Genomic DNA, 11,884 nt, shown 5'->3' with positions numbered 1-11,884 from the left:
CCAAAGTTGTTGCCATGGGGAGTTCCCAGAATGTTGGCTCAACTGGAAATTTAAAGACCAATGAGGTTAGTAATTCGAAAACTTATGTTGATGTCTCAAATGGAAAGTCTATGGGAGTCAATAAGTTGAATATGAAGAAACCTAAGGCTAATCCTAAAAAGAACCATATTTCTTTGGACTCTTGGGATAAAAGGGGGCCTACTGGCACCTCTTCAAGGCTCTCAGGAGCCCCGAATAAATACCTAGTCTAGGTTTTAGGCATGTGGTCAGTAGTCTTCCTTTCTGATGGACCTTTTTGTTTGGAATGTTAGAGGTGCGGCTAGTAAGGCTACCCGCATCCATGTTAAAGATTTAATCAAACAATTTAATCCTTCTTGTTTTGTTTTGCTTGAGACCAAGATTAGTGGTTGCAAAGCAGATGAGGTGGTTAGAAAGTTTAAGAATTGGAGGTGTGTCAGATCTGAAGCTACTGGTCGGGCAGGGGGGATTTGGCTTTTCTGGAAGCCAGGTCGTGTTAATATTGATATTATCAGTATGGATAAGCAATTTATTCATAGTAAGGTTTGTTACCCTGGTAATAAACCCTTCTTTCTCACCTTTGTTTATGACGATCCTGTTTTGGCTAACCGCAAAAGGCTGTGGGAGATCCTGTATTCTATAAGTACAAGCATGGTGGATGCGTGGATGGTGGCTGGGGACTTTAATGATATTGCCCTTATGAGCGATCAGAAAGGGGGGGGGTAATCATTATGTGAACCGGTGTCTCAATCACAAGCAGAATATGGATTTATGCGGGCTGTCTGACCTGGGAGCCTCTGGTCACAAGTTTACTTGGAAACGAAATAGCGTGTTTGTTCGGTTGGACAAAGTTTATGCGAATGTTGCTGCGATTTATAGATTTCCCGAAGTGAATGTGCTGAATCTGCCTTTTCGCCACTCGGACCATTGTCCTATCCTCGTTAAGCTGGTTAAAGGTCATCGGCTTAAAGGGGGTAGACCTTTTAGGTACCAGGTAGCCTGGGAGTCCCATCCTGAGTTTAAAATTTTTGTCAAGGACAATTGGCAGCCTCATTCCAATGTTCTCCTTGCCGCTGAGGGGTTTAGAAAGAATGTGGTGGGATGGAATAAAAACATCTTTGGCCATATTATCAGAAGAAAGAATAAGCTTTTAAGAAGAATTGAAGGCATTCAACGCTGTTTGGAGATCCGTTTTGATCACAGTCTGAATTGTCATCTTAGATCTCTCTAGAACGAGTTGGAAGATGTGCTTAGACAGGAAGAGCTTCTTTGGTTTCAGAAATCTAGAAAGGCTTGGATTAAGGACGGTGACCGGAATACCAGGTTTTTCCACCTTTCTACTATTATTAGGAGGCAGAGGAATCAGATCGATGCCATTAAAGACTCCAATGGTGACTGGGTCTATGAAGATGAAGATATTCGTTGCCTGGCCCTTGACTTCTATAAAGACTTATTTAAAGAGGATGAGGTGAATCTGGATAAAGCCCTTTCTGGGATCTCCTTTCCTAGGCTGGAGGAGGATGCTATTAAGAAAGCTTTCCATCCTATTGACCAGAAAGAGATTGATCTGGCATTCTCTAGTATTGGAGCTACTAAGGCTCCGGGGATCGATGGTATTCCTGCTAGTTTTTACCACAAACACTGGGAAACTGTGAAGGAAGGCATTTACAGTTTTATTAAAGGTGTTTTCGGCGGATCCAACGATATTAGGCTGGTGAATAAAACCCTCCTGGTTCTGATCCCAAAAGTTGAAAAACCTTCCTCCTTTTTACAAATGAGGCCGATTAGTCTTTGCAATGTGTTGTACAAAGCTATTACTAAAATTGTGGCAAATAGACTCCGGCGTATTCTTCCTGAGATTATCAGCCAAAATCAAGGCAGTTTTCTTCCTAGTAGGAAAATGATGGATAACATGGTTATTTCCCAAGAGATGGTTCACTCCATGAAGATGAAGAAGGGTAAGAAAGGGATTGTGGCTCTCAAGCTGGATCTGGAGAAAGCTTATGACTGTTTAAACTGGAGTTTTCTTCTGGATAGTGTAAAGAGAGCTGGTATCCCGGAAAGCTGGAGGAAATTGATTGAGGATTGCATTTCTTCTCCTATTTTTCAGGTTTTGATCAATGGAGATATGTCTGATGAGTTCTCTCCATCCAGGGGGATCCGTCAAGGGGATCCTATGAGCCATTTACTTTTTATTATTGCTATGGAGAGGTTATCGCACCTGATCCAAGAGGCTGTGAGCAATGGGAATTTCCATCCTGTGTCCATCAACAAGTTCTGCCCTCTTATTACCCATTTGTTCTTCGCTGACGATGTGATGATCTTTGTGGAAGGGAATGAGGAGCAAGTTGGGGTTGTTATGGATATCCTTAATTGTTTCTGCGCTGCTTCTGGCCAGAAGATCAATATCCAAAAATCTCGGATGCTTTGCTCTAAAAACATGGATAAAGGCGTTTGTAAAAGGCTAAGTGATTTATCTGGTATTCCTCTTACTCACTCTTTGGGTAAGTATCTTGGGGTCCCCCTCCATAGCGATAGAGTTTCCAAAGCCTCTTTTAAAGAAACTCTGGATAAAACTAATGGGTTGTGTGCTAGTTGGAAAGCTAATTCTCTTTCCCTGGCAGGCCGTCTAACGTTAATTCAGTCTATCAATTGCGTGGCTCCTAATCATATCATGCAAGCCTGCAGACTTCCTGAGCCTGTTCTTAATGAGCTTGACAAAATTAACCGGCGTTTCCTTTGGGGAGAGTCTGGAGAGGGGAAAAAGATTCACCTTGTCCCTTGGAAGGAGGTCTGCCAGCCGAAGAGTATGGGAGGTCTTGGGATAAGACATGCTAAGGATAATAACAAGTCTTATTAATGAAGCTCCTCTGGAGAATATGGCAATGCCCCTCCTCTCTTTGGGTTCGTCTTCTCTGTGGTAAGTATCGAAAAGACAAAATTTTTGGGGGCCCTAAGGAGAGAGTTGTCAATTGTTCTTTCCTCTGGAAAGGGCTTAGCGCTGTGTTTGCGGAGTTCTGCTCGGGGGTTGGCTTGGAGGTGGGTAATGGCAAATCCATCAGTTTCTGGAATGATATCTAGATTGGGAACAAACCGTTATTAGAAGTGTGTAGCTCCCCTCTGCCTAGTAACATCTGTAATTGGAGGATCGCCGATGTGGTTGATTCTGAGGGGGATTGGATTTGGTCTAAGTTTGACACCTTCTTTAACCTGGATACTCTCCTTAGAATTAGAGGAGTGAAGATAAGTAATCAAGAGGAAGATGAGGATAGGCACTGCTGGGCCCTGACTAACAATGGAGCTTATTCCTTCAAATCGGCCTTTGAAGCATTTACCCTCAACAGGTCCGGTCCTATCTCTGATACTTGGAAAGTCATTTGGGCCCTAAAAATCCCTTACCGTATTAGGAGCTTCTTGTGGCTGGGGGTTAAGGACAGGTTGCTTACTAATTCGGAAAGGCATAGACGGCATCTGGTGGATTCAGGAGCTTGCAGTAGATGCAGAGGCCATGATGAAACTTTGTGCCATGCTCTTAGGGACTGCTCTAAGAGTAAAGAGGTGTGGAAGAAAATTCTCCCACACCACATTCTTTCTTCCTTCCTTGCCCACTCTGAGCGTGACTTGTTCTCTGATGCTGTTAGTGGGAAGTTACTAGCGAACATGGAGCATGGAGATATTTTCTTTGCTATCATCTGTCACCAAATTTGGAAGTGGATGAACGAGGAGATTTTTGGTGATAAAGCTGTTGTTATTCCTAACTTAGCTGAGTTCTTCTCGGAAAAACTCTCTAATATTACTGAGAGTTTCGAAGGGGATTCCCTTGCCAGGTCTACCCAGAAGAGAGATGTCCACCTCCTTGGTTGGAGCAGGCCGAGAGAAGGGGTGGTGAAATTGAATACGGATGGCTCCTGCCACAATGATGGGAATATTGCTGCCGGAGGTGTTCTTAGAGATGCGGGGGCCGCCTGGCTGTCTGGGTTCACCCAGAATCTGGGGTTGGGCTCTTCCTTTTCAGCGGAGCTTTGGGGTATTCTCTCTGGTATCAAGCTTGCCAAGAGTCTGGGTTTAAAGTTGTTATCTGTTGAATCTGATAACATGGAGGCCATTAAAATGATTTCTGATAATCATGCTATTTGTCTTGATAGCCGAAACCTTATCAGAGCTATTAAAAGGCTCTGCTCTTCCTTTGAGTTCATAAAGTTCAGCCACATTTTCAGAGAGCAGAACCGGGTTGCTGATCGTTTGGCGGCGGCTGGTCATGAGGGGATGTTGGGCGTCACTACCCTTTCTGATCCTCCTATTTTTCTCTCTTCTCTTCTTGTAGAAGATAGGATTGGGGTTAGCTTCCCTAAGCTGATCCCATGATAGTGGTTGTTTTTTTTCTTTTCCTGTTTCTACCAAAAAAAAAATTAAAAGTGTGAAACCTCAATCGTCGTTTTGACAAAAAGTAAACCATAGTCCTTTATCTGAGAAACCACAAGGGTTTTATTTGAATTTTAACCTTTTCTTTTATACATTTTATGGTTTTTCACGCTCTTTGTAGTCATTTTCATCATTTTGTGGATTTTATAAAGTTTTATTCCCCGTGATTTTTTTATTATATTTGTACGTTTTTCATCCAATGAAAATACAAACATTTACATTAAAAAAATTTATATTATTCCAAATCAAATTTATTTTAAGCACTACTTAAATATAGCCATTTTTCTTTTAATTTTTTTATAGCCATTTTTAATCCTCTAAATTAGGATATTACATATCCATCCACCCAATTAACTACTATTATTAGTAATAATTAATAGAACAAAAACCTATGTATAAATTCTCAAACTCAAACTAAAAAATAAACTAAAATAAATAAAGGCAAAACGCAATGTCGCTTTGCCTCCCAAATCTCCTCCTCCTATCTTTCCCTCTTCTCCTACTTTTCCATTCATCTCTCGCCGCCACCACATCCACCACCGCCGTTTTAACAAACCATGGCGGCCCTATCCTCACCGGAAACCTAAATCTCACATTCATTTGGTACGGTAATTTTGGACGATCGGCGAAAAATGTGATTGGAGGATTTGTCAAATCTCTGACAAGTAATGGAGAGTCTAGCTTACAACCTCATGTCAGTGAATGGTGGACCATTGTTGAAGGTTTTCAAGAGGCTGCCGGAAAAGGTAAGGGTCCGATAAGGGTGCAAGTGGGGAAGCAATTCACCGATGCTAAGTGTTCTGCCGGGAAAGATGTTACTACTGATATCGTCAAAGATTTGCTCAAGAAGTACGGCGCTGGTGACGCTAATGCCATTCCGGTTATTTTCACCGGTAGGGATGTTAAAGTACAGGGCCTTTGCACCGGCAATTGCTCCTTCCATGGTGTTTTTGGTAATTCCATATTCTTTCCTTTTCAATTACATAAACTGCGGTGAAAGATAAAATGAAAATTTGAAAAGGTAAAATCTATTATTATCCAATCTACAACAAAACATAGGGATAAGGTGACACCATAGCGTTTATAACTAGGGCGAGTTTTACCTCTAATATCTAAAATTGTGTAATTTTTCTCCTAATTTTGGTAGCCGAGAGTAATTTTATTCCTAACATTAACAAATTGGGTTAATTTAGAAAATATTATAAAACACATATATTTTGTTTCTTATTCTGCACCAATTGCATATCAGTTTGTTTTAAAAAATTATTCTTTTGTAGTTTAATAATAGAATTGAACATTAATATTTATAAATTCGGTGAAATATTTTTTTCAAACTCGTACAAAAGACAGTCTATTTTAAAAAAAATTAATTTTTTATTTCACGTCTAATGATATGTTTATGATCGGTTACTAATGTGTAAAATGACTCACATGTGAAGTGTAGATGACAAGATTCATAACCGAGAAGACATTTTGATGAATTATTTCTCAAATTGACCCAACTTGGTAACGTTAGGGGTAAAATTGCTTTTGATTGCCAACGTTAGGAATAAAATTGCACAATTTTAGACGTTAGGGGTAAAATTGCTTCTGACAGTAAATATTAGAGGTATTTTTACACCTTATCCCTAAAATATATAAAAATAAATTAGAAAAATCTGTTTATCATTTCAAAAACATACTAGTTTTTGACCCGTGCGATGCACGGATTCATCTTAATATATAAATATTAACAAAAATATAATTTAATAATTTCAATTAATGATATAAAGGTGCTATATAAATTGAATATTATTATTTTATTTTCATATTTAATTTAAATAATCTTTTTATAGATAAATATAATAATATAATTAAAATTAATATATTATATATTATATATTATATTAAATTTTTTATCAGTAAAAAATAATGAAGTAACACCTCATCTCCATCGTTACTGTTTTATATTATATATAGATATGCAGAGAATTAGAGAGATTTTATGGATTAATTTAAATTATGTAGAACTCTTAGAAATAGTACGGATAAAATAATCTTTTTATGAATAAATATAATAATATAACTAAAGTTAATATATTATATTTTTTATCAGTAAAAAATGAGGAAGTAACACCTAAGCTCCATCGTTACTGTTTTATATTATATATAGATATGCAGAGAATTAGAGAAATTTTAAGGATTAATTTAAATTCTATAGAACTCTTAGATATAATACGGATAAAATAATCTTTTTTTATAAATAAATATAATAATATAACTAAAGTTAATATATTATATTATATTTTTTATCAGTAAAAAAGGAGGAAGTGACACCTCAGCTCAATCGTTACTGTTTTATCTTATATATAGATATGCAGAGAATTAGAGAGATTTCAGGGATTAATTTAGATTCTGTAGAACTTTTAGATATAGATATTCAGAGAATTAGAGAGATTTTAGGTATTAATTTAAATTATGTAGAACTCTTAGATATATTATATAAATTAAATATTATTATTTTATTTTCACATTTAATTGAAATAATCATTTTACAGATAAATATAATAATATAATTAAAATTAATATATTATATTTTATATTATATTTTTTATCAGTAAAAAATAATGAAGTGACACCTGAGCTCCATCGTTACTGTTTTATATTATATATAGATATGCAGATAATTAGAGAGATTTTAGGGATTAAATTAAATTATGTAGAACTTTTAGATATAGATATGCAGAGAATTAGAGAGATTTTCGGGATTCATTTAAATTCTGTAGAACTCTTAGATATAGTACGGATAAAATAATCTTTTTATAAATAAATATAATAATATAACTAAAGTTAATATATTATATTTTTTATTATATTTTTTATCAGTAAAAAAAGAGGAAGTGACACATCAGCTCCATCGTTACTGTTTTATATTATATATAGATAGATATGTAGAGAATTAGAGAGATTTCATGGGTTAATTTAGATTCTGTAGAACTTTTAGATATAGATGTTCAGAGAATTAGAGAGATTTTAGGTATTAATTTAAATTATGTAGAACTCTTAGATATAGTATATAAATTAAATATTATTATTTTATTTTCACATTTAATTGAAATAATCTTTTTACAGATAAATATAATAATATAATTAAAATTAATATATTATATTTTTTATCAGTAAAAAAATAATGAAGTGACACCTGAGCTCCATCATTACTGTTTTATATTATAGGGTAATTAATTTATTAGTCCCTATATTTTGACAAAACACACTGTTTAGTCCCTGTATTTTCAAAAACACATGATAAAGTCCCTAACCTTTTTCACGATGAACTGTTTAGTCCCTAACGTTTTTCTTGGTGAACTGTTTAGTCCATGTCATTAGACTCTCATGAAGATTTTGTTAGTCAATTTAGATTTGCGTTCTTCTTTTCCTTTCCTTTAAACTCTAATGCATCTGAAATCAACTTTCAATGTTCTTCTTTTTTATTTTCTTCTTAATCGTTCAAATTCGTAAGCATTGGGTCTTTTTTTTTTCTTGTTCTCCATACAAATAGCTTCTTCTTTTAAATTGGATTTTCTCTTCTAAAGTTTGAAGGTAAATAGTAAAAGGTAATTTAGTCATTTCCGAAGTCATAAACGGTAAAAAAAATCTAACAAATAGAAGGAAGGACTAAACAGTTCATTGAAAGAAAGGTTAGGGACCTTACCATGTGTTTATGAAAATACAGGGACTAAACAGTGTGTTTTGTCAAAATATAGGGACTAATAAATTAATTACCCTATATTATATATAGATATGGAGAGAATTAGAGAGATTTTAGGGATTAAATTAAATTATGTAGAACTTTTAGATATAGATATGCAGAGAATTAGAGAGATTTTCAGGATTAATTTAAATTCTAATTCTGTAGAACTCTTATATATAGTACGAATAAAATAATCTTTTTATAAATAAATATAATAATATAATTAAAGTTAATATATTATATTTTATATTATATTTTTTATCAGTAAAAAAAGAGGAAGTGACACCTCAGCCCCGTCGTTACTGTTTTATATTATATATAGATTATAGAATCATTTTTTAGGGATATTATAGGATCCAGTCAGTTAACTGCGCTGCTCCGAACCACATCATGCAGGCCTGTAAGCTTCCTGAGCCTGTCCTTAGTGACCTGGATAAGATAAATCGGCGTTTCCTGTGGGGTGAGTCTGGAGATGGGAGAAAGGTTCACCTGGTCCCGTGGAAGGAAGCTTGCCAGCCTAAAAACAGGGGGGGGGGTCTTGGTATTAGGCAGGCAAAGGACAATAATAAAGTCCTGTTAATGAAACTTCTTTGGAGAATGTGGCAATGCCCCTCCTCCCTTTGGGTCCGTCTCTTGTGCGGGAAGTATCGGAAAGATAGAATCTTTGGTGGCCCGAAGGAGAGGGTTGTTAGCTGTTCCTTCCTCTGGAAAGGGCTCAGTGCCGTGTTTGCTGAATTCTGTACGGGGATTGGCCTGGAGGTGGGTAATGGTAGATCTATTAGCTTCTGGTATGACACCTGGATTGGTGATAAACCGCTGATTGATGTGTGTAATGCCCCTCCGTCGGCTGATCTCCTTTCCTGGAAAATTGCTGATGTGGTGGACTCGGGGGGAGACTGGATCTGGTCAAAGTTCGACTCTTTCTTTAGTCTGGAGACCCTTCTTAACATTAGAGGAGTGAAGATTAACAATCAAGAGGAGGATAAGGATAGACATTGCTGGGCCTTGACGAATAATGGTACTTATTCTTGTAAATCGGCCTATGAAGCTTTTACCCCTAATAGGGCTGATGCTCCCTTGGAGATTTGGAAGTCCATATGGTCCCTCAAGATCCCTTACCGTATCAGGAGCTTCCTTTGGCTGGGTATCAAAGACAGGCTCCTTACGAATGTGGATAGGCACAGAAGGCACTTGACTGAGTTTAGTGCCTGTAGTAGATGCAGAGGCAATGTGGAAACCTTGTGCCATGCCTTGAGGGATTGCCCAAATAGTAAGAAGATCTGGGAAGGGATCCTCCCTCATCACATCCTCCCTTCCTTCATGGCCTTTTCTGAAAGGGACTGGTTCTCTCAAGGAGCCAAGGGGAACTTGCTGGCCAACATGGAGCACGGTGCCATCCTCTTTGCTATTACTTGTCACCAAATCTGGAAGTGGAGGAATGAAGAATTATTTGCGGGTAAGGCTGTCCTTATTCCTGATTTACTGTTTTTCTTCTCGAAGAAGCTCTTTGTTATTACTAAAAGCTTTGAAAGAGATTCCCTTGTTCGCCCCTTCCCGGATAAAGAGATCATACTAGTTGGCTGGAGTAAGCCTAGAGAAGGGTTTGCTAAGTTGAATACTGATGGCTCCTGCCTTAGCAATGGCAGAATTGCTGCTGGAGGAGTTCTTCGGGATGCTGGTGGCAATTGGATGGCGGGATTTACCCATAACTTGGGGACGGGCTCCTCCTTTTCTGCGGAGCTCTGGGGTATCTTGTCAGGTATTAAACTCGCCATTCGCATGGGTGTTAAAAAGCTCTCGGTGGAATCTGATAATCTGGAGGCTATTAACAGGATTTCAGATAGCCAGGCTGTTTGTCTGAAGAGCCAGAATCTCATCAAAGCTATTTTGAGGCTTCGTCCTGCCTTTGAGTATCTTAATTTCTCCCATATTTTTAGGGAGCAAAACCGCGTGGCGGATCGCTTAGCAGCTGCTGGGCATGGGAGAATGTTAGGTGTTTCTACCCTCTCTGTTCCTCCTTCTTTTCTTTTGCCTTCTCTCCTAGAGGATAGGATTGGGGTCAGCCTTCCTAGACTGATCCCGGTGTAGGTTTTTTTGTTGGTTTTGTTTTTTTTTCTTTCCTTTCTTACCAAAAAAAAAATAGGATCATTCAGTTTTGAAAAAACTATCAAATTGGTATAAATATTTTAATGAATTCTATCTACACATGTAGCTAATAAATTGCAGTTCTTAGCTAATTGTTCATTTACATAGTAGTGATTTTTGGATAAGGTGAAACTTGGTGATTGGAGACCTTTGTTGTTTAAAGGGTTAATTTCAAATAAATGCATTGTAATTTCATGTTTTTTTAGATCGGTACCTGTGGTTTTTATTGTTACAAACCAAATTTAGTGGTTTGCAAAAAATTTTATTTTTATTTTTGACTTTGTAAAATGTGGCCAATAACGACCTAAAAATGAAAATTTTCAAACATTAAAGTTGTTTAGTATCATATTTATTATTTATTATGAAACCATATTTTTTATTTTTCAAAATCATAAATTTTAAAGTTTTCTCTCTCTAAACATTAACTTTCTCTCTCATAAAAAAACAAAATCTAAATGACCTCAAACTTAGAAAGTTGAAGAATTAAAGTTGTTTAAAATATCATTTAATTCATGAATTTTTTATTTTGAGGTCGTTATCGGCCAAATTTGGGAAAATCAACAAAAAAAAAATGAAAATTTTGCAAACCACAGGTTCGGTTTGTAACAAAAAAACCCACAAGTACCGATCTGCAAAAACATGAAACCACATGACATTTACTTGAAATTAGCCTTTGTTTAAAGGCATTGCACCCATTTGGGTTCCCAAAACTAAAGCTTCAAAATCAATTAGGATCGTAAACTATCATTAATCAGGTACCTAAATTAGGCAAAAATCATCAATTGGGTCCCATCTTATCCTAAAATCAGAAACCGTGACTAATTCATAGAGACTGTAATAATCTTTGATTTAAAATGAGTTTGAGGAAGAGGGTCTGAAACTGTTCAACCCTATAATTTTCGATGAGGCCACAATTGGAGATTTTTGTTTAGAATGGGAACTCAATTTATAATTTTTGGTTAGTTCAGATACCTGATTGATGATTTTGATAATTTAAGATCGTAATTGACTTTCAAACCTTAGTTTAGGGAGCCAAACGAGTATCATACCTTGTTTAAAATAACAAAATGTTGACCTTAATTGAATGATTTGAATGTAGAAAATAAACCATACCTAATAGTGAGGAATCCAGAAAAAGAATGTCTAGGACAATGTGGGTGGCCATTCAGCAAGACAGATATAGGGCCAATTGGTGTACAAATGAACCCTCCAAATGGAAATGTCGGCACTGATTCTATGGTTATTGCCTTTGCTCAAGGACTTGTTAATCTTGTTACCAACCCTTTCAGCTCTGCATTTTTTCAATCTAATGACACTCATACTATTGAGCCTGCTTCTGCTTGCCCTCGCATCTTCGGCACTGGATCCCTCCCCGGCTACACCGGAAAAATACGCATTGATCCCGGCACCGGTGGTGCTTTCAATGCCCATGGAACTAATGGTACGAAATTCTTGCTTCCTGCTATATGGGATCCCAAAACTAAGTCATGTTGGTCTCTCATGTAATACATATTCTTGTATATTAGCACAGAAGGGGGAGAATTTATATATATATAAAACACTATTCTT

The 11,884-nt window shown here is 36.6% G+C and overlaps 1 protein-coding gene across 1 annotated transcript; it reads left to right on the top strand.

The window, feature by feature from the left end:
- The first annotated feature begins 4,891 nt into the window (after positions 1-4,891).
- LOC136207995 (protein EXORDIUM-like 6) lies at positions 4,892-11,884 on the top strand. The gene is made up of 2 exons (XM_065998852.1): positions 4,892-5,393; positions 11,415-11,884. Exons 1-2 carry the CDS (start codon positions 4,892-4,894, stop codon positions 11,819-11,821), a joined length of 909 nt encoding a protein of 302 aa, XP_065854924.1. The 3' UTR covers positions 11,822-11,884.

Source organism: Euphorbia lathyris, chromosome 10, assembly GCF_963576675.1.
Source record: "Euphorbia lathyris chromosome 10, ddEupLath1.1, whole genome shotgun sequence".
NCBI lineage: Eukaryota > Viridiplantae > Streptophyta > Magnoliopsida > Malpighiales > Euphorbiaceae > Euphorbia > Euphorbia lathyris.
This window is presented reverse-complemented; position numbering and strand designations above follow the sequence as displayed.

Coding starts and splice junctions, on each gene's coding strand:
- LOC136207995 (XM_065998852.1), top strand. CDS start 4,892: ATGTCGCTTTGCCTCCCAAATCTCCTCCTCCTATCTTTCCCTCTTCTC. Junction 5,394..11,414: donor CTCCTTCCATGGTGTTTTTG/GTAATTCCATAT, acceptor ATTTGAATGTAG/AAAATAAACCATACCTAATA.